Source organism: Chroicocephalus ridibundus, chromosome 1 (genome assembly GCF_963924245.1).
Source record: "Chroicocephalus ridibundus chromosome 1, bChrRid1.1, whole genome shotgun sequence".
In the NCBI taxonomy this organism is placed as follows: Eukaryota; Metazoa; Chordata; class Aves; order Charadriiformes; family Laridae; genus Chroicocephalus; species Chroicocephalus ridibundus.
The window spans coordinates 7071918-7093632 of record NC_086284.1 but is presented as its reverse complement, the minus strand read 5'-3'; the positions used below and the strand labels follow the sequence as shown (position 1 = coordinate 7093632).

At 51.4% G+C, this 21715-nt stretch overlaps 1 protein-coding gene across 7 annotated transcripts; it reads left to right on the top strand.

The window, feature by feature from the left end:
- The first annotated feature begins 275 nt into the window (after positions 1 to 275).
- On the top strand, positions 276 to 20900 carry TSKU (tsukushi, small leucine rich proteoglycan). 7 transcript variants are annotated; one of them, XM_063326910.1, is made up of 4 exons: positions 276 to 563; positions 3222 to 3304; positions 15688 to 15866; positions 17462 to 20900. In XM_063326910.1, the coding sequence occupies exon 4, from the start codon at positions 17469 to 17471 to the stop codon at positions 18525 to 18527; it is 1059 nt and encodes a 352-aa protein (XP_063182980.1). In that variant the 5' UTR covers positions 276 to 563; positions 3222 to 3304; positions 15688 to 15866; positions 17462 to 17468; the 3' UTR covers positions 18528 to 20900. The 7 variants fall into 7 exon arrangements, with proteins under 7 accessions (XP_063182980.1, XP_063182970.1, XP_063183018.1 ...); XM_063326948.1 differs by lacking the exon at positions 276 to 563 and adding an exon at positions 1442 to 1474; XM_063326955.1 differs by lacking the exon at positions 276 to 563 and adding an exon at positions 2596 to 2806.
- The last annotated feature ends 815 nt before the right edge of the window (positions 20901 to 21715 follow it).

Here is a 21715-nt window from a genome sequence, read left to right as displayed (position 1 = left end):
GGACTTCATGATCTGAAAGGTCCCTTCCAATCCAGGCGATTCCATGATTCTATGATAAATGCAGAGGTCGGGGCTGGAAAGAGCTCTGAGGTAAACTCTGGAGTGATCCCCAAGAAAGCAAAGGGACAATAAGGGATTTTACCCAGGAGGGATGCAAAGCAGCAGGGAGGGGGAGTGTGTGTGCGGGTGTGTGTGCAAAGCCGGCTTGACGCCCCCCCCTTTTTCCCCCATAAGGAGGGTCTGCCAGCTCAGGAGTGGCACAGCCGAGCGCAAGTCCTGCCTCCTTCCTCCTTCTTCCTCCTCCTCCTCCTCCCAGATGTTCCCTTGTGTGCAGCCATCTGTTGAGCTCCCTCCTCCCTCCTCCTGCGGGGAAGGGGGCAGCCCGCTTGCCCGGCCAGCTGCACGCCTTGGACGAGAAGGAGGAGGAGGAGGAAGGAGGAGGAGGGAAGAAGGGGACACCCGGCCCCAAGCCTCGCTGCTGCCGGCTCCCGGCGGCGCCCGCTCCCCGCCGTGGGAACCCGCGCTCCGCGGCCGCCCCGCCGTGGGAACCGACCCCCGCCCCGGTGAGTCCCCCCCGGCCCCCGCCGCCCCCCATCCCCTCGCCGGTCCCGGTGAGTCCCTGCCCGCCGCTCCCCCGGCCCCTCCCCGGTCCCGGTGGGTCCCTCCTTGCCGCCCCCCATCCCCTCCTTGCCGCCCCCCATCCCCTCCCCAAACTCGCAGGGTGTGCAGAGCCCCAGGATGTTGCAGTTCCCCACCCCCCCACCCATCACCCCCAAATTATCTTTTTTGGGGGGGGGCTCGCTGGATGGGGGTGGGCTGAGCCTCGCCGGGGATGCGCAGAGCTAGCCCTGGGGGTGTCTGCTGGGGTGCCCCCCAAACCTCCGAGTGTGAAAACTTTTTTTGGCGTGATGAGTTTGCCTCGCACGGGGGCTCGGCGGTGCGAGGTGGGGGGGGGGGAGGGGGGGGGCATCGGCTGCAAAACGCCTCGAGTACGGTTTGGGGGGAGGACAGAGGTCTCGGATGGAGTTAAACTCCTTTCCCACACACACATCTCTGGCTTTCCCAAAGGGGGAATTTTGGGGTGCAGCGGGTGCGTATGAGCCGCCCCCATCCCGGCTCCCTCTCCCCGGAGGATGAAGAATCTCCAGCCGGGATCTCTTCCCTCTTCCCTTCCCCTCACCCCCGGTGGAATGGTGCTTTGTAGAGTGCTTGGGATTGCCACGGCTGCAAAGTAATCCGAGCAGCAGCTGGAGGCTCCGCACCGCCTTCCGTGCCCGGTTTCGGGGCTTTGATTTCACACAGGGCTCCCTGTCTCCCCTCCTCTAGCCCCCCCCCTCCCTTCCACCCCCCACCCCTTCCCCACTCCCCCTTTTCCCGGCCCTCCCCTCCCAGCACGGCGGAGGGGGAGAGGAGAGAGGGGTTTTTTTTTTTTTTGGTCGGGTTTTGGTGCTGGGAGGCTCGCAGCTCGCCCAAGGTAAGGGGGAAAAAGGAGAAGGGAGGGGGATAAAGCTTAAAGGGGGGGTCACCTGGATGGGGTGACCAGGCTGGAAGGTGCAAAAGAGGTGGGGCGGGGGTTCTCCCCCGGGTTGCAGAGATAAAGGCAGGGCAAAGCTCCCTGCCTGGGAATTTCCCATGCCTGTAAATGGATTAAGCTGGAGGGGAAGGTGTGTTGAGGGGCGGGGGGGGGGGGGGGGCGGGGGGGCAGGAAGGGAGAGGAAGCAGACCAAGATTTATTTGTTCTCTTATAGAAGAAAAAAAAAAAAAAAAAAAAAAAAGCTGCTGGTTGTGACTTTTGAAGCAGGAGGTCAGAAAGCACGGGGTTCCCCTGATAACGCACACACCCTGTAAACTTTTAAGCAGCTCCATGGAAACTTGTTATTAACGCTGCAGTCATTAAAAGGCGCAGACCACGGCAGATTTATTAGCCCAGTTAAACCACAACACGTGCCAGCTCTCGGGAAACAAAAGGGTCCGTCAACTTTCCTCCTCTGCTTGGGGTGCGGGAAGGCTGGGAGGAGGGCGGCGAGGACAGAGCTGTGGGGAAGTGGCATCGCCGCCGTTAACCGACTCTCCATCGCGGTTAACGAACGGAATTCGGTGGCAGCGAAGACCTTCGAGCCCGGGTGTAACGAGCTCACGGCCAGCCGGGCCGAGCACACGGCGTTCATCCTGGCAGCCGGGCGAGGAGCCTCCAGCCGCCCCAGTCGAAAGATTATTTTATTTTTTTTTTTGCCCGGGTGTCTGCCATGATAAATCGGCTGCCGTTAGCCTGAATAACCGCATTCACTGAAGTTACAGTAGGAAACTTGTCTGGGTGGACACTGTGCCATTGCTCTGCAGAGAGCCTGCCCGTGCTGATGGCTGGCGTTGCGCTGAAATATCGCATTGATCGCTGCTCTGAAGCTCACGGGGTTTTATCGGAGCGCAGGGTTTTATTGGAGCGGTAGAGAGCGGAGCAAATACTGGGAGAAGAGGCTTTGGAAAGGCAGGGTTAGACCAACACCTCGCCGATCTCTCCGGGAATAAGGAGCACGTTGGATGTGTTAGATGCTGAAAGGACCGGAGGGAGCCTGGTACGTCCCTGGGTGAATCTGCAGCCCAAACTTGGCTGGCTGCTGGCCACCGGCGGCGGGTTAGTGTCTGCCACCGCGCTGGCACAGGGCTCGTGTCCCCGCTCAACCCACGGAAGCCAGTCCCCATCCCGGAGAGGACACAGGAGGTGCTGTGGGTTATAAATGGCCCATCGAGGCCCTGACCTGTGCTCAGTCGTCGCCCGGTCCCTCTCCGGAGGCAGTGGGTGCGCGGGGTGAGCGTTGCTCGGCACCGGAGGAGGGGGGGGAGGCAGGAGGTTGGTTGGCAGCACCCAGGCGGGTTTTCCCTTGCAGCATCCTGGAGCGGGGAGACGCTGCTGGTTTGTGAATGAATTCGAGCAGCTGCTGGCGGAGGCAGCAGTGGGGGGAACAATTACAAAATGCCCGGACGACATGAGGGACATCCCAGGGGACATTAATTTCTAGCGGCGAAGTGGACTGGCAAGGGAAGGCTGCAGGGTTGGGGTGAGGGGTCTCCTGCACCCCTGTTCTTTAAGATTGAGTGCAAGGAATAAAGCAGCATTGAACGGATGGGAGGGAATAGGGAGAAAAAGCTGTAAAATAAAATAAAAAAAAAACATACAAAAGTTACTCTTGGGTTTTTGTTGGTTTTTTTTTCTTTTAATATAGGAAAAAGCGTCCTGTGCTCTCCCAGCCCCGCAGTGACCAGCAGTGTTTGCCACCCCGGTGCGAGACAGAACTGGGAAAAAAAGGTGAGCCACTGTCTTCCGGAGGTTTAGAGTTTTCCCTCTATCCCTAACTGCTTTTTTTTTTTTTTTTTTCCTTCCCCCCCCCCCTCCTCTTTCACTCTCTTCTCCCTCCTCCTCCTCCTCCCTTGTCAGCTGGCTGGTGGGGAGAAGGAGAGGCTGGAGGGTGGGATAAGACAAGGCATCCTTGTCCGGCAGCCCTCCTGACCCCCGGGCCCTGCGCGGTAGCCGCAGCGCTGGCCGCCTGGCAGGCTATCAAAAGAAACTTCCGAACGCTGAGATGTTGAGGGCCGGGAAGAGATAAAGGCTGGCTCGAGCAAGCCGTTTCTTGTCTTAAAACTTGGCACCTGGGCCCATCGAGGCGAATGTATGAACGGCTCAGCCATTCATTGCCGGGGAGCCCTGAGATTTTCACTTGTATTGCAATTTTTTTATACATACATATATATATTTGATTTTTTTATTATTTTTTTTTCAATTTCCTGGGAGTTTCCATCATTCCTTCTTGGAGTATTCCTGGTGTGGGGGGGTGGGGGGGGAGAAGCAAATACGTGCTCTGAGAATCACACACCCCCCCCTCCACCCCACATCCCGCCCCCCCCAGGCTCGCAGACTCTGCAGGAGATTAAACCAACCTGGCTGCCTTAAGCACGGGACATTCCTGCCTTGCATTAACCCAGGCTGGAAATCTGCCTGTCGGAGTGGTGGCAAACTGGAAAAAAAGCGCTTTTATCTCCGCCGTCGCTGAGCGGAGGGCCATGTGCTGTGTGTAATGTCTTGAGTGCCGGCATCTGTGGGCTTTCTTTTCCTTCCCCTTGCCCCCCTCCTGCTTCTCTTTAGCTGTCCGTGTATCTGTGATGCTCACTCCTCTCCTTTCCCCTGGTTCTCGCCCGGCAGCTCAAGCTCAAGGGTGGGGAGAGAAATAAGGATATCTTTTTTTTTTTTTTTTTTTTTGACTTTCAATAAGATAACCCCTGTCAGGAAAAACTGAGACGTAAAGGCAAAGCCCTGCTGTGGCAGATGGGTCAAACCAGACGTGATTCCTCAACCCCATCACATCTAAAGTGACAAATGTGCGCAGAGTTCTCCACGTGGGGCAGGGCACGTCCCTGACCCCAAAATCGCCCATTTTCTTCCCATCCTTGAGAATGAGATGTCTGTAGCAGGGCGCACGGCGAGGCCAAGCTTCACTCAGCAGGGTGGAGGAGATCTTTCCTCTAAATACCTTTAATCCCAGTGCAAAGGCTCAGTTCCCACCCAAGGTGCAGCCCCTGTATCTACCCAGGATCGAAGCTTTGCCGCCTCTTGCATGAGGTCTCCAGCTCAGAGGATTGGAGGCTCAGAGGGTAACTCTGAACTTGGCCAGTATCATGCATTAGGGGAGAGCATTGCTCTCACCGACTGTCCCTGAATGTCCCACGGTGATGTCCCTATCTCTGTGTTCGCAACACAGTGACCTCCCCTGGCTTTGGGGGAAGAAACGGGGTGCAAGGGGCCAACACCGTGTAGTCCATACAGAGGACACCTCTGAGGATGCTGTAATTTGGGAATTCTTACTCTCTTGGTCAGGTAGAGTGAAATCAGGTCAAATTGGGTTAGGAGGTGGCTTAATACAGGATTAAATGGTAAAGGAAGATGGTTGTGTGTGTCCTGGGTGACTTGTGGCATCTCCATGGCATGGCAGGAGTGTCACAGAGCTGCGCCAAAAACAAGGGGACAGGGATGGGGACAGGATGGAGGCAGGGGAGGTGAGCAGCATGGGTGGGTAGAGGTCCCTGGAGAGGCAGGTCTGCTGTTGGCAGTCAGGGTTTAGAGTCCACAAAACTGATTTGAGAGGTGCTTAGATATTTCTCTAGCACAACCACCTTCCCAGACATCCCTTTCCATGTCCCCCAGCCTGGCTGCCCATTTTGCAAAGGGCAAAGCAGGGCTGGTGTCCCCGGAGTGTCCAGGCAAGGCAGGAGCTGGGCATGGTGCATGAGGACAGTGGTGGCATTTGTCTGGACCCGTTGTGGCAGCAGTGGCATTGGCAAGGGGCTTCTCTATGGGGTGAGACCAGGGTGCCTTGGCTTGTGCTCCATTCCCAGTTAAGCTGGTGAGATTTGAACTTGGAGATGGCACCCCCATCCCCACACTTGAACGAAGACCTCTTGGCCTTGGGGTTCGTCAACCTTAAGGTGTCAGGAGGGAAATGGAGGCACATGAATGGGGACTTGTGGTAACATCAGTGAGAAATGGGTCCTGCTGGGGATGCGTCTCTCCAAACCTACTTTAGATGATCTTTGTCTCCAAGATGCCATGCCAGCCAAGAGGGACTGGAGGATCCTGTGCCAGGGAAGGCAGGCTAAGAGCTCAGGAGATGCCACAACATCACATCCCTGGGGCAGTTGAGCAGCATCTGGGCTGGGAACCGCGGTGGGGATGATGCCCTGCTGCTAGACCCTTTGTCAGCTTTACCCAGACCCCCTTCCCCTCCCCAAATCCCCCCTTCCCAAATCTTCTCGGAGACCTGCTGGGCGTAGCGAATGTCTCACACGCTTCGCCAGGGTTGGGGCAGCTCCTGAAGCTCCAGCTGATGCTCCACCGAGAGATTTTGCTGGCGTTCATTGTTCGCAGCGTCACGTTGCAAGAATTATTTGGGCAGGGGGGAAGAAAGGCCGGGAGGGGAACGAGACGGGAGCCTCCAGCTGTGCTGTTTGCAACAATAACGGCCAGGATTGTATTTATTATCTCCTCGGTGGAGGGTCTGCAGCTGCACGCTGAGAGCCACAGGCGGCAAAGAGGCCTGGAGATTATTGTGCATGGAAAAAAAAAAAAACCAAACCCACAGCCACAAAAATAAATAAAAAGCCCACAAAGAAGCCATGGGCAGGCTGGGGCGATGCCGAGGGGCACCCAGCATAGTGTTGCCTCCTCGCTTTGCCCTCCCCTATTGAAGCCAACAGCCCCGCAGGGCTGATAGAAGGGAGGTTGGGAGCTGCTTTGTTTCAGAGAGCTAAAGCTGCATGGAGTCCTCCTAAAATCCTTCTGCCAGGGCTGGAGGCGTTGCCCAGCTGGGGGGAAATTCTTTTCCCCTCTTCTTTTTGCATGATTTCGGGCAGTGCTGGCTGCCTCTGCTTGCTGGGACCAGGCAGAGCACCATGACCAAGACATGCCATCAGAGGCAGCGTTTGGACACCTGGTTTGCAGCCACCTCTGTTTTAAGGAGAAAGAGCTGGAAAGACCTTAGAGATACAGGATGGTGGGGCTGCTATGAGCTATTCGCTCCCTTGTCTCACCGGGAAGGGCAGAGGCATCATATAGAATCACAGAATGGTTTAGGTTGGAAGGGACCTTGAAGATCATCTAGTTCCAACCCCCGATCTAGTTCCAGCCACCCCGGGAGGTATCGCCTTCGCCTGGCACCATCCCTCCTCTCTCTTCCTTCCTTCCCCCTGCCCAGCTCATCCTCTCCAGGGGAACCCATCCATGTCCATCCATGCAGCGTAGTCCTTCTGCAGCTCAAACCAGCCCACCGGGATGGCTGAAATCAAACGACGCTGGGGATGTGGGGTACATCCACAGATGTTGTGCCTTTCCCTCATGGACCAGGCAGCTGCTGGTGGGTCCTTGCAACCTGCGCTCTCCTGGGGTGGGATGTGGCATCCGGCATCCCAGGGACACGCATGGCACATGGCATTCCCCAGCTGGCCACCGTGATCCGGCTGAGCAGCTCTATTATCAGTTAAAACCATGAAGCGTCCGGCATGGACAGGAGGTTTCCTCTCCCCGTGCTGCACCTCTTAACGTTTCCCACTGGCCTGGCGTATGGTGTTGGTCCCAGAGTGCATTCCTCCTGAATTATATCATGTCTCTGGGAGCCGCAGTGCTACGAACAAGTATTGTTGTAGCAGGAGCTGAGATAGGAACCGCCTGGGTTTGGGGGCCAGGTGCGGGAGAGGATTGTCAAGGGCTGAGGCTACAGGAAAAGCTTGCTAGGGTCATTTCAGCATTCAATAATTGACCTGCTAAGAAATATGGCCCTGCCTCAGGTGTTTTATGCTTTAAAAATTCATGTCAGCTTCTTGGCTTTCTTAGCCTGACACCAGGAACGGTCGGAGAAGAGGGGGAAGCATGTGCAACCCCAACGTTGTAGATGTGATCCATCATTTTTAAGTTGATCTTTTGCAAAGGGGGATGCAGCCCCGAAGAAGGAGGGTTTAATGCTTCCAAGGTTCCTGCTGTGATTTGGTACCCAGGAAAGCCTGGGTACTCGCAGCCTCCCTCCATGCATCATGGTGAGCCCTTGGGCATCGGGGATGGTGGATGGGGATCTGCTGGTGGCTTCACCAGGTCCCTCTACAGCAAAATGCGTTAGGGCTGGTGTAAAACTAAGGTGTAAACCTCTCCCTTTGCTGCACTGAAGGGCTGGTTCGTAAACCTATTTGTGCCAAAATAACTCCTCTGCAACGGAGACCTCCCGTTCTGGGATCTGTCGCTGGGTTTATGATAAAGATCCTGTTTGGGCCGAGTTTGAGGCAGTTAAGAAAATATTTGTGTTCCTGGCTGAGATGAGGTCTGTGTTAGGCTCAGCGAGTGCTGGGACAGTGAGACCTCCTGTTCCTGGAAATGCTCATGGTTAAAAAGCAGAGAGGACGGATGGGAAGCAGGAGCTTTGAGGGGGTTAAAAGTTTTGGGGTGGTCACCCCCGGGGTAATGCTGCAGCAGGAGAAAGCCCTGAGCTCCTGCATCCCTTGTGGACGCTTTGTTCGATCCCGTACATCCCGGGCTGCTGGGAACTACCGGAGAGAGTCCGGCGGAGGCTGCAAAGATGATCCAGGGGACTGAAGCATCTCTGTGCTAAGGAAAGGCTGAGAGCCCTGGGGCTGTTCAGCCTGGAGAAGAGCAGGCTGAGAGGGGATCTCATCAATGCTCAGCAAGAGCTAAAGGGCGGGTGGCAAGAAGATGGGGCCAGACTCTTCTCAGTGGTGCCCAGTGACAGGACAAGGGGCAACAGGCACAAACTTGAACATGGGAAATTTTGTCTGAACATGAGGAAAAACTTCTTTCCTTTGAGGATGCCAGAGCCTGGGAACAGGCTGCCCAGAGAGGTGGTGGAGTCTCCATCTCTGGAGACATCCCAAACCCACCTGGACACATTCCTGTGCAACCTGCTCTGGGTGACCCTGCTCTGGCAGGGGGTTGGACTGGATGGTCTCCAGAGGTCCCTTCCAACCCCTGCCATTCTGTGATTCCATGAACCGGTGTGTGGCTGCCGATGCTCCCAGTTTGAGTGGTCCTGCAGCTGGCATAGCCAGGCAGCAACGGTGGGGCCAGGATGCTCGCATCCCCTCTGCTCCCAGTAAGCCCCATGAATCCATAGGGCTGCTGCCGGGAGGTGCCACGCTGCCCCGATGCCTGCCTTCCCCTGCCCGCAGCTGCTCCGGAGGCTCGGCAAACTTCATTTCCGTTTGGGAACGCCTCCTCCGGGCACAAGCACAGCTCGGCGTGAGGCTGGCGAGCAAAATTGCTTTCAAAAAGCCACGGGAGACTGTTTCCCCCACCTCGAATAAAACCGCCATTAACATGAGAGCTTCCTGGGCTGAGCAGGGAAAGGGGATTTTTGTGCAAAACCCTGCTGCGGCTGAGATTTAATTCCTAATTTGCCCATGCTGGAGGTAGCACCGACTTTTTCCCACTTGAGGCGAAATTCCCGGGAGTTGGGCTGCTGTTTGCTTCCAAGATGCGGCTTTTCGAGGCACGGAGCTCTCAGGGCGGCAGAAATTGTCCGTATTTCAGCCGCGGATGTAAATCAGCTGGAACTTGCCGTATGGGCTGGCAGACCTGCCCGCACAGGTTTCCTTTTGTCAGAGACAAAAACACACCACACCGCACCTTGATTTCCTCCTTGAGGGGGGATGAGGGATGCTGGGGGAGGGCGGGGGGGAGGGATTGCATAAGTGGAATAAACTATTAGCTGTTTAAATACGAGGATGATAAATTACCCATGGCGTCTTGCAAAGCAGATGGGATTTGTGACATTAACAGTTGGAGCAAAGATTATTTTAATAGGGTTCTCCATTTCTTTTAAAAATAAAGGATTTTTTTTTAATTTTTTTTTTACTTTAAAGGAAAAAAATACAGCAGAGGCTGTTTCAGCTGAGCAAGGCACGTCATATGTTTGAAAACAACCCCATAGTGTGAAGCTGTAGGGTTTGGAGGTGCTGGGTTCCCTCTTAATCAATCCCATATGTCTTCTCTGCAGCCCATGTGGTGGACTGAGGGGCGTTTTGGCTTTGGGGTTATGAAATGTGTCTGATGCTTAACAACTTGGCTTCGCTCTCGCTGATCTCCTCTGTCTCGTCCCCTGTAACGTCTATGAAAATCTCCCTGAAGGATGGAGAGAATCAGTGGGATGGTGGTTAATCATTGTGGTTTTGGCTCAGCAGTTTCTCTGTGTCCGGAGCTGAGAAAAGCCAACTGAGATATTGCGAAAATGAGGAATGACGTCTTGTTTTTGCCTTCCTTGGCCATTCTGGCTGTCCAAACCCCAGATTCCATGGGGTTTTTTGTGAGATTCGAGTCTTGCAAAGATAGACTTGATGCAGAGCAATGTGGTTCTTGTTCAGATCTGTGAGCAGCATCTCATAGAATTGTAGAATCATAGGATGGTTTGGGTTGAAAGGGACCTTAAAGATCACCTAGTTCCAACCCCCTGCCCTGGCCAGGGACAACTCCCACTAGACCAGGTCTCATCTCTCTTTGTGGCAGTTTGGTCCCCTCTTAAAATCACTTGGGTGGCGACAAAGCTCTCTGCAGAGCAAAGAAGCCACTGGTTCAAGATCTGCTTGTCTTGGCTACCTCCTGTGATGCCTGGGGACCCACAGGTCAGAGAGGAGAAATCCCATCCTGAGCCCACCCATCCCCATCACGCCACACCCCTGGCCTGCCTTAAATACAACCCATGGCTCTGCATTGACGGAGGAGAGATGACATTTTCTTTCCGTCCCCAGTTTGGTGCCTATTGCATATTTTTCTTCCATAGCCTGGTAATGTAGATTCTTGATACCCTGGGTTAATTACTTGCTAATAACTCCCCCTTTGGTGGTGGGGCTCTTGACTGAATGCCGAGGAGGTGCTTCTACATCCATTATTAGAAATCATTAAAGTGGAAAGGAATTCATAGATACATCTTTTCTTCTTTTTTCTTTTTTTTCCTTTCTTCTTTTTTCTTTTTTCTTTTTTCTTTTTTCTTTTTTCTTTCTTTTTTCTCTTTTCTCTTTTCTCTTTTATCTCTTCTTTTTTCTTCTTTCTTCTTTCTTCTTTCTTCTTTCTTCTTTCTTCTTTCTTCTTTCTTCTTTCTTCTTTCTTTTTTCTTTTTTTCTTTTTTTCTTTTTTTCTTTTTTTATTTTTTTCTTTTTTCTTTTTTTTTTCTTTTTTTTTTTTTTCATTTTCCCCAGTGAGCGGGAAGATCAAACAAAAAGTGTTCAGGCACTGGCAGGATGGTTTTAGCTCCTGTTCAGGCCTTCACTGTCTCTTTACATTGAGCCATAAGGGCTAAAGCCACCGCCCCAGTGGCTGAGTTTCCCCCATCCAATTGCTTGCACACACTGGTGGGGGAAATAGGGTGAGGAGAAGGCAAAGACGGGGTTGCACATCCCCTTCTCTATATCCTGAGGGGTGATTGAGGATGGCTCTGTTCTCTAAGCAGATAAAACCACCAGCGTGAAGTGAAGGGCGATAACTTATCACCCAAAAGTGACTTGTGCAATGGCTCCTGATGGAGGGCGCCATTAAACCAAGATGAATTTAGAAGAGCCAAGGGACTGATTCTCATCCTGCTGCCACTGACACCAAGAGTAACTCCACTGGACTCCCCCAAACCCACCAAAGCAAATGCTAAAACCCAAGCAGCAGATACTTCTTGGATTCTCATTAGCCCTCCTCTCCTTAAATCCAAGAAGTCACAAACACTGCGTATAAAACCAGGGCCGGTATTTGCAAAGCGTACCCCCAAACCAGCAAAAAACCCCCAAAATAACAAATGGGTCAGAAAGCCCCCTTCCCATTTACACCAGAACTCCTTTGTGAGGAAGCACTAATTGGTTTAATAAGCTTTGTAGAGAGGGGTAAGCACAATTATTTGCTGCATGCATGTGGGGACCCCTTCTGCAGGGAAGAGCCAGTCTGAAGCAGGCAGAGCAAAAGCCTGGATGACCTTTACTTTCAATGGATTCACACAAAGAAAAAGAAAAAAAAAAAAAAGAAAAAGGAGAGTAACCTTGTCGGCAGCAGTTTCTTTATCATGTGAGGGGTGTGTGCCTGCGAGTTAAGGGATTAGTAGTCTCTGGTTGTAGGCTGGTTTGAGGCAGTTTTGCTGTCTGCTCGCGCCAGCGCGTGGGATCTGGAGACCGGTCTGCGATTGCCTCCGTGGCCTCATTTGGACTCAGCCCGGGAGAGTCCGCACTGGAAAAGTGTAGCTGTTGCTAGTGCCGTGCTTTAGTCGGTAATTATTCCTATTTTACAGAATAATTAATGGAGAAAAAAAAAAAAAACAAACACAAAGACACAAAGAGGTCTCTGAAGCGCTTTTGTTGTGGGAGAAGCAACTCAAGAGCATCCTGGTGCTCCGGAGCAATCTGCTGGAGCCACCATCCCAGCTGCCTCTTGGAGCCTCCCAAGTATTTAAAGAGAGAAAGAGCCAACTATCTCATCTTTTTTTTTTTTTTTTTTTTTTTTCTTTCCCCAGTCTGGAGGATTTATGGCCTCTGTCATAACCTATGCAGCTTGTTTCGCTTTCCAATAGCTTTCCCTTTCCCCTGCCCCCAATTAGCGAATGCAGCCAAGTGGGCTTTGTGGGCCTTGCTATAAAGACTTTGCTGTTTTTCACTTGGCTGATGCAAGAGACAGGAGACAATTCCCAGCTCTTCCCCCTGATGAAATATCGTTGCTAGTAAGGGTGTTGCAAAGGGTGTTGAAGGAGTTGCAATTCCATCATGCTTTGCTAGAGCAGCAACTCTATTTGGGATAGGCAGAGTCCAGCCCTTCCTTTTTGCCTCTTTCCTTTAAAGGTTGCTCTATTTGTTGTTAATCCAGAATTAATCCAGCAGCACCTTGGCAGAAAAAAAAAAATGGAAGTTACCAGGATCTGTTCAGCAAGACATGCAGGGATTCATGTCATACCTGATCTGCTCTAATGGTGGGCTGCTGTTGAAAAGATGGGTCCTCTTTTCCTCATTCCTGTGTAACCCCGTGGCTGGGCAGATGGATTTGCTGGAAAACTGACCCACCGAAGGGGGGAAAGGAAGAATAGGCGTTTTTTTGTTGGATGAGTGAGCGGAACTGATTCATCCTGGGTGCAGCTGGTTGCTGGCCGAGACTTGGGTTTGGAAAATGCAGCCAGGGATGGGGTAGGATGCAGTACCCCAGGGAGACTGGGCATCCTGTTCCACCATGGACAAGGGAGAGATGGGGCATCTGCAAGGATGGGTCTGGCCTTAGGTGGGTTTCATCCCCTTCTGGAGCAATTTCTTTCTCTTCACCCCACCATAGAGACAACCTGGGATTTCTGCACTTCTTACTCATGTACCTTAAGCTTCGTTGGGTGACTTTAGGTCTTCAGCCCTGACTCCAGCTGCATTTCAGCCGATGCTTTGCCAAGTGGCATGTTCAGGGAAGCAGCGGGTTGCAAGTGTGAAGAACAGGGTTGTCTGTTTCCTGACTCCATCAAACAAAGAACTTTCAAACACCTCCCCCTTTTATTATTTTTTAATTAGTCCTTGATTTTTGGCTATAGGGATTTCCAGCTTGGTGGTTGCCAGGGCAACCGGAGGTAGCTTAGGTAGCATCTTCTTCATCTCCACATTCCCGAGGTGGGGACCAGTCCCTGAGCAATGGGCTTCCATCCAAGGTGGGACGTGTTAGCACATCTCCATTGGGTTGTAACGAGGTGGCAAAATCTCATCTGTGGATCAGGGAAGACAGTGAGAAAAGTCTTTAAGGAAGCGGAGAAGGAGGAAATCAAGTGCAATGAGAAGAGTGAATTTGCAACAACACAGTGACAGGGCTTTCCTCCCTCCCACCTCCCCAGCCATCAGCTGAGACCTAGCTTTCCTCTGCAGGCTGGTTTTAAAATCAAATTTTACCCTTTTTTTTTGGCAGAGAAATCTCAGTGTGAGGTTTCCACCTGGGTCCTGCCACGTGATGGTGCTGGGGATGAGCAGAGGAGGGAGCAGGTGTCGGGGCATCTGCAGGCTCAGGGAGAGATGTGGAACTTGGAGGAGAAGGCTGGCACCCTGCTGGTGCTCCATTAGCCACCGCTGTGTCTCCTTGGGGTTGTCTCAGGATACTTGGCATGCAGAAAGGATGAGCAAGGTAGAAAGACAAGAGCCCTGCGGACACTCTGGGCACCTGAAATGTGGGGGATGATGCTGCACCCCCAGCAGGTCCTGTTGAAATCAGTGGGTATAACGAGCCCTCCAGAGCAGTCAAGTGGCCAAAATTTGTTCTTGGGATCTCTCCACACCACAACAACCATAGAAGAGGAGGTCATGGCTGAACCATCTTGAAAGCAGGCTGTTTTCTCCTGGTGGCTTTCCCCTCGCCGTCCCAGGTGATGGGGCTGGTGGCTGCTGGCCCGTGGTGTTTCCTCCAGGTGAATCTCCCCAGTGCTGCAGGAGGATAACTCATCTTCCTTTTACGAGGGGATGCCTTGGCTTCCTGCCTTTATCAACAGAGCAGCTCGTAGGCAGCAATCCAAAGGCAATTTGATGCGGTTTCAAGTGCACGCTGTACACAGATGAACTGTAAATGCCTGCGGCATGTTTCTTTCCCCATTTCAAAGAGCGCTATCGATTGCGCCATATGATGATGAAGCATGCCTGTACCTGACTAAGCTCTTCGTTGATTATCTAGCACTGCAGGAGTCTTTTTCGTAGACTAGAAGATGACCAGTGCCTTTATTTCTCCTATCTTTTATCAGAGATATTGGCCAAGGGGCTTGTTATTGTGTGAATGTTTCTTGTTGCTCCGTGAGGGAGTTTTTAACTGGTGGTAATGGATTGCATCTCATCTGCAAAGCAATTGCAGAGCCAGTAAGGGAGAATTGGGGGCAGTGCTGCGAGGAGGGAAGAGGCAATAAATGCTGTGCGAGTACCTAAGCTGAGCTTTGCGTACTGCATTTCAGCTGCATAAAGTTTCATGCTTGCTGCTGGCTGGTGCCATGGATGTTGCAGTGGGAGTCGCTGTATCTGCTCACTTCTGGCGATCATTTTTGAGGCTGATCAGGAAGAGAATTCCCATGTCAAAAGGAGCTTGAGCAGCCACATATCAAAGCCCAGCACTGGCTTTGATTCTCCTCTCAGTTCATAGAATCACAGAATGGCTTAGGTTGGAAGGGACCATTAAAGGCCATCTAGTCCAACCCCCTGCCATGAGCAGGGACATCTTCAACTAGATCAGGTTGCTCAGAGCCCTGTCCAACCTGACCTTGAATATTTACAGGGATGGGGCATCTCCCTCCTGGGCAGCCTGTGCCAGTGTTTCACCACCCTCATTGTAAAAATGTTTTTCCTTGTATCTAGTTTGAACTTCCCCTCCTTTAGTTTAAAACCACTACCCCTTGTCCTATTGCTACAGGCCCTATTAAAATGTTTGTTCCCAGTTAAACTAGGACTTTGGAGATTGCCCTCTTGCTTTCCTTCAGGTGGCCCATCAGGAGCCCACAAAGGTCTTAGCAGTGCTCAGAAAGCCAAGTCTCACACTGATGTGTTTTGGACTGCTGGGGTCTGATCCACCTCCCACCAGAGTCAATGGGAAGCCATGAGGAACTGAGCTGGGTTTTTGAAGAAGAAGTTAGGAGGCGCTTTCCTTGTCGAGAGATGAGGTGGGAATAGCCACTGGGTGGGATTTGGGAGGAGAAATACCAGTAGACTGAGCTGACACTAACGCAGGTACTTCCCTGTACGTGAAATATTTAACATTTGGGATTTTGCTTTTTGAGCTCCCAAAGAGCTCCCCACTGCTCTAATCTCCCCTGGTAATAAAACATTTCAGTGCATTCCAAATGCAGCTTCATGAGAAAAATGTAAATTTTAGTTTAGGAGGGACTGAAGAAGGGAGCAAGCTATGGTCTGTCTGCACAGAACGAGAGGGGATCAGCCTTGATGCCATTAGGAAAGGGATATGTGGAACTGCGCCTGCAGAAAGGAGCACTACCCCCTGCGTTCCCTCTGCACACACATGTGTTTTCTCAAGAAATAGTCGAGATGGGCTGCAACTAGGGCTCATCTTACTGATTTTCTGTTGTTTCTGTAGAATAATGGACCCTGGAGGATTGCGCGTTGGCTGTTAGCGATGCTTTGGTTGCAGGCTCTTTGGCCAGAGTCCCAATCTCTGCTCTCTATTTGCAGGAGGTCTGGGAGTTACCACCAGCCAACTTGTATCGGTGATCAGGACAATATTTTTGCAACGCTCTTCCCCCTTTGCACTTCTTTTGCACATTGGCACATAATCCCTGGGTTGGTCTCCTGGGAAGGAGAGCAGGGCCAAGAAGACCACACTGAAAAGGGAGAGAAACTGCTGCCAAGGGGTAGGTGAGGGAAGATGAAGTGTGAACTTCTAGGAAATGGTCCTGGGAAGGTGCAGGGGCTGGGGGGAAGGCGTCTCAGCCAGATCAAAGGCTGTGTGGGAAAGATGATACTGCAAGGAAGTTAATGAAGTGCTTTTAAACAGCCGCGGGAAAGGTGAGAATAGAGACCGGGGTGGTGGGGGGGTGGTGGGGCTGAGATGGGGACAGGAACATGCAGTTAAAGGGGATTGGGTTGGGGTTTTTTTGGCTAAATGAGTGCTTGGCACGTGAGTCTCTGTTTATTGCCAGCAGCGTAGCCAAAGAGTGGTGCTGGTGGGTCTGCTTGCCTGGTTCGGTGGGAGTTTTTGTTGCCGGCCTCCTGGAGACCATTTGTAAGGCATGAGGAGCCGTCACCCATGACTGCAATGGGAACCAGCGAGGGCAGCTCTTGCTGCCTCTGCTGACCTGTGGGGATGCTGGCATGCTCCAATTTACCCTCCCCAGAGATGCAGAGCTAAAGCTTTTTTGGCTGGCTCTTGAAATCACGCAGCTGCTGTTGCCCACAGTTGTGCGGAGGAGTTGTTACGATGTGATCTGAAGAGGTCCAGCAAAGCTGGAGAGGTGCTCATCAGCTCTCTTCCTTCCTTGACTATGACAACGGAGAGACAGAAACATCTTAGATGGAGGAGGGTCAAACCCAGAGGGATGGAGAGAGCTCCTTGCTTGCTGTCATTGTTAATCAGAGAGAATACTTAATGTAATTAGCAAAGACTCCCCAGAGGCTCTATAGGAAACAAATTGGCTCTCTCCACTAATGACTGTGCAGGAGGTTGGGGCCACCACAGCACAGTCTGGGTTAGACCGAGCAGTTCATGGTTCCTCTGCTCCAGCACCAGCCCAAGGAGGGTGGGTTTGAGCCACCTGATATAAAGCAATGATCTTACCTACCTAAACACTTCTAAATTTGCATCTGAAGTCTAAGCAAGGGAGACGTGCTGGCCATTTGTCCAGGAGGTAGCTAGCTTTTCTAGCCGTTCATCCTGGATGATGTTCTGATGATGCCGTTATCTTTGTCATCTATAAGAAATTTGAACGGAGGTTTGGTTTTTCCTTTCTTGATAAGGGTTTTGGACACCTAAGGCTCCCACTGGGCGCACAGCCTACATGATTTCTCCAATGCAGGATCTGGAACCTGGCGCTCCCAAATCTCACATGGATGCCCTGACATGAAGACCTCTGTGTGCTGAATTTCACCAGGCTGTAAAATGACTCAGGGTTGGAGCTGTCATTTAGCTTCTTCCGTGGTCCAGCCAAAAGGATGCCTGTTGGCATCTTGCTTGAAGGCAGCCTACTGTCTTTACGGTGAATTTCCAGTTGTGCCAACTTCATTATATCTGCAAAGACTGTTAGCCCAATATTTTTTTCTCCATTAAATTTGCAATGGGGTTCACAATATGAGAGACAAAGAGGAGGACGTCCATGCTATTTAAGGGTGTACTTAATTTATCCCTTTAGAAAGACAGAGGAGAAGACTGCACAACTCAGACTGTTACACATCTTCAGTTAAGTAACTTCTACAGCAATTAAATCTCTTTTCTTATTGTCTTGTTTTCCAGGTCAACAATGCAGTTCCTGGCCTGGTTCAATTTCCTGCTTCTCCTTCCTTGTTTTGGTACCACCAAAACCTGCTTCCCCGGCTGCCACTGTGAAGTGGAAAGCTTTGGTCTCTTTGACAGCTTTAGCTTGACCAAGGTGGACTGCAGTGGAATAGGCTCGCACATTGTTCCCGTCCCAATCCCTCTGGATACCTCCTACTTGGATCTGTCATCAAACAAACTGGAAACAATCAATGAATCGATGCTTACTGGCCCTGGATACACCACCTTGGTGAGCCTTGACCTGAGCTACAACAAAATTGCCAAGATTTCCTCCACAACCTTCTCCAGGCTTCGGTACCTGGAGTCCTTGGATCTGAGTCATAACTCTCTGGAAGTCCTCCCGGAGGACTGTTTCTCCAGTTCTCCTTTGGGTGACATTGATTTGAGCAATAACAAGCTTTTGGATATAGCTATGGACATTTTTGCTTCAAAAGGTCAAGGAAAACCCCTGAATGTGGATCTATCCAATAATATGCTGAGCACAATTACGAGGCACCATGAAAAGAGCATCCCCAACATCCAGAACTTAAATCTTTCTGGAAACAGGCTAACGTCTGTACCAAACCTTCAAGGGATTCCTCTCCGATACTTAAATCTTGACGGGAACCCTCTAGTCAAGATTGAGAAAGGAGACTTCACAGGGCTGAAAGATTTGATTCATTTATCCCTCAGTGGCCTGCGTGGCTTTGGAGAATTAAATCCTTATAGCTTCAAGGAACTACCAGCCCTCCAGGTTCTGGATTTATCCATCAATCCCAACTTGAAGTCACTGACTGCTGAAGTTATCTTTGGTCTGAACTCCCTACAAGAGCTCAACCTCTCTGGGACAGGTGTGTCATCCTTGCCAAAGACTGCGCTGAAATACCTGCCTTCCATCAAAAGCATCACCTTGGGGAAGAACATACAGTGTCTTAAGACCATCAAAGAAGGACAGTACCACCGACAAATCGGGCTGACCAAAAAAGAGGTCCTCAGTTGCCACGACAGCCACGGGTCCGTAGCAGCAGCACCTTACGTTTCGTGATGAAAGCTGGGGAGAAGGTGTGGGGAAGGGAGGGCGGGGGGCCGTGGGATTTGTACAGGTGTCGGACTGAGATGGCTTGCAGTGTGCCTTTTGTAAAACTGTCAATAATTTATATATTTGTATATGCCAATACTTGATTGTTCGTGGATTTTATAAACTCTCAAATCCTGGCCCCACGTCATCTGCAGGGTCCCAATTTTACCAGGTGCATTGAGGTCCTGCACGCAGCCCGTTGGCTCAAGAGCGGTGACGCTGGACAAGGGGGACCGAGCTGCTCTGCAGGTCCCAGGGCAGAATGGTCGGTCTGGAGCAAACCTTCATGCCCCAGACACGTTTGTAGGAGCAAAGCTACGTCTCACCAGAGCACACGCCAAAATGTACCGACTCCGTAGCTGCTTGCTTACAAACCCGTGCATCATCCTTTTTTTAATTATTACTCCCCAAGAAGTGCCTTCTGGTTGTTGCCTTCATTAGCAGCACTCCGTTCCCTGTCATGCACTTTCAGCCTTGAAGAAACATTTCCAGACCAACCTGAATACAGGGTACTCCTAATGTGCTGGTTTTTACATGTTATTTGCATAGGTGTGCAATGAACATTGAGTGAGTCGAGAACTTTTCCCACAATTTGCTCCCTGTTTTCCCATCTCTACCCTTTTCATGTCTAATTACTTCAGGTCCAACCTTGGCAGCCTCCTGTCTTTCTAACCTTAGCGAGCCATTGCTCAGAGCCGATGCGCAACAGAGCAAGGGAAGCAGAGGGGTCTGCCAACAGCCACTTCTCACCCAGGAACCAACCTCCAACGAAGCAAACCGACTGAGTTGCGAAGTGAAGAGATCGTGTAGCCAAGCTTAAAAAAAAAATTTAAAAAAAAAAATCCCCGTTCCCTTTCTGGGGAAGCTTGGAAGAAAACTTTGACACGGATTCTCGTTTGACAACCTTATCAAACCAAGACGCAGGCTCAGAGGACGTGAGAGTAAGCTATTTCCACGCTGATGTTCCCCATCTGAACACAACATCTGTGACTCAGCTGGGCGCGCGTGAGGCAATTTCCAGTGCCAAAACGCTCCCCAGAACGTGCCAGGGGAAGAATTAGCACTGACGCCTGTGACCCTGGAGCGCTTTGCCTATCAGGGGAAAGATCTTGGGGTTTATTTTCCAGGGTTGTAGCTTTTTTCTTTCTCTCACACAGCTCCTTGGCTGCCGACTGAAATCTGATAAAAAGCCTGGTCCTCAGAGGTTTGCTCATTTTTTCCTCCATTGCTGAAATGCTGGCAAAGCATGTCTTGTCCCTCTTCTTCTTCAGGCTAGGAGAAAGCAGGGGAAGGCAGCACAGAATGACTCCATGCCATGTGTGAAGCCTTGTTTGTAGGAGCTCCTGCAGTGGAGGTGTCTGCTGAGGACTGGTCCACATCTGGCACGCTCGTTCCTGGGAATTGGAAGGGACGTTGTGGATGGGAGTCCTGCTCAGGCTGATCTGCAGCTTGGTTTCTAAGCCCAGCCTTGCATCAGGGTGACCTTCAACGTTTGAAACTGATTTAGGGAAGTCCATGCAAAGGTGATGCAGATAGAAACCCAAACGACAACCCTCCTTAGGAGTGTTGGGAGGAGCTCAGGCTTCGTCCTCACACCCCCAAAGGCCTTTGCAAAAGGAAACCCTATTGCCCAAAGCAGTTGTCTCTAGGGATGGTTGAAACCCATTGGGCCCATAAAAGCCAGACTCAACATTTCACTTTGGATACTGAAATCCCTCTCCCACCTTTTTATCCGTCTCCTTTTCAGTGAGTTGTTCGGGGACCTCAGGGTGGGATTTTAACCCTTTCTTTCGGTGTTGGGGCTTTTGCCCCTCTCCTGAGCCTTTGCAATGCTCAACCAGCCTTCACAATCACAAGAAACATGTCAATTTTCTTAAAAAGGCAACTTAAACGTGACTGCCTACAGGCCGGGATCTGGAGGGGAACAGCAACCAACTGCAGCGCAAGACGGGGGCAGTTTGGGAGGAAAGGGGTGTTTTTTAGCGGATCTTGCCTTTTTAAGAGAATTCTTTTCTGCTGGCAGAAAATGTAATTTTTAAAAAGAAAGTTGTTTAATTTTATAAGTCTGTACGTAGATGAAATGTTACAGGGATTGTATACTGTCAAAGTTACTGTCTTTGTGCCACTGTGGTAAGTTCAAAACCCAATGTGACAATCCAGTTGAAGACTGCAAGATTTCCTTGTGTAACCTCTCGCTAGCTGCTAGCTAAACAAGTCTTAGCAAAAGCTGGCAAATATCGTCGCTGTGTTAGTTTGTTGTTTTGTTGTTGTTTTTTTTTTAAAGAACGTCTGCAGCATTGTAAGGCTTTGTGATTACTCACAATATAATAAAGTGATTTGGAGGAGAATAAACCCGGATCCCCCGGATTTACTGCCTTAGCGCTGGGAAGGCGGCAGCTGTCGCTGGGTCCGAAGTGCAACGCGGCTTCTCTCCTTGCCCGGCTCAGCCCCACCAGCCTTATGGGTGTTGTATCTCCAAACTAGGGGTGGCTTGTTGGCCTCCACATTGGCAGAAAGGCTTGAGAACTTCACTGGCTGACTCAAAGGAAATTATGGACGTGTGGCACTGAAGCAGCACAAGAGTATCTGGAGCAAATTTCCTGCTCCAGGACCTGCTCCAAAGCTTGTCGGAGATGGTGGAGGTCTCTTCATGGGTTTGGCCAATCTGGGACATAGTCTGCTAGGGATGAAAGGCTGGATTTGCCAAGCAGGTGGTGTGGGGAGAGCCCACAAGCTGTTTCACAAGACCATGGGGGTGGGAGGAAGCGAATGGCACGAGGGCTAACAGCTTTACACTGAAAGAGGGGAGATTTCGATGAGATACTAGGTAGAAATTCTTTCCTGTGAGGGTGGTGAGTCCCTGGCCCAGGTTGCCCAGAGAAGCTGTGGCTGCCCCATCCCTGGAGGGGTTCAAGGCCAGGTTGGACGGGGCTTGGAGCAACCTGGTCTGGTGGGAGGTGTCCCTGCCCAGGGCAGGGGTGAGGGAACTAGATGATCCTTAGGGTCCCTTCCAGCTCTAACCATTCTGTGATTCTATGATTCCATGATCCTATGACTCTCTGCACTCTGCCAGACCACAGAGCTTTCATCAGTGAGATACACGTGGTCCAGCCTCAGCACCACTCTCTGAGGAGCGGGGGCTGCTGCGTGGGGGG

Bases quoted from the DNA above. Each gene is read 5' to 3' on its own strand.
- TSKU (XM_063326900.1), top strand. From the start codon at position 17,469: ATGCAGTTCCTGGCCTGGTTCAATTTCCTGCTTCTCCTTCCTTGTTTT.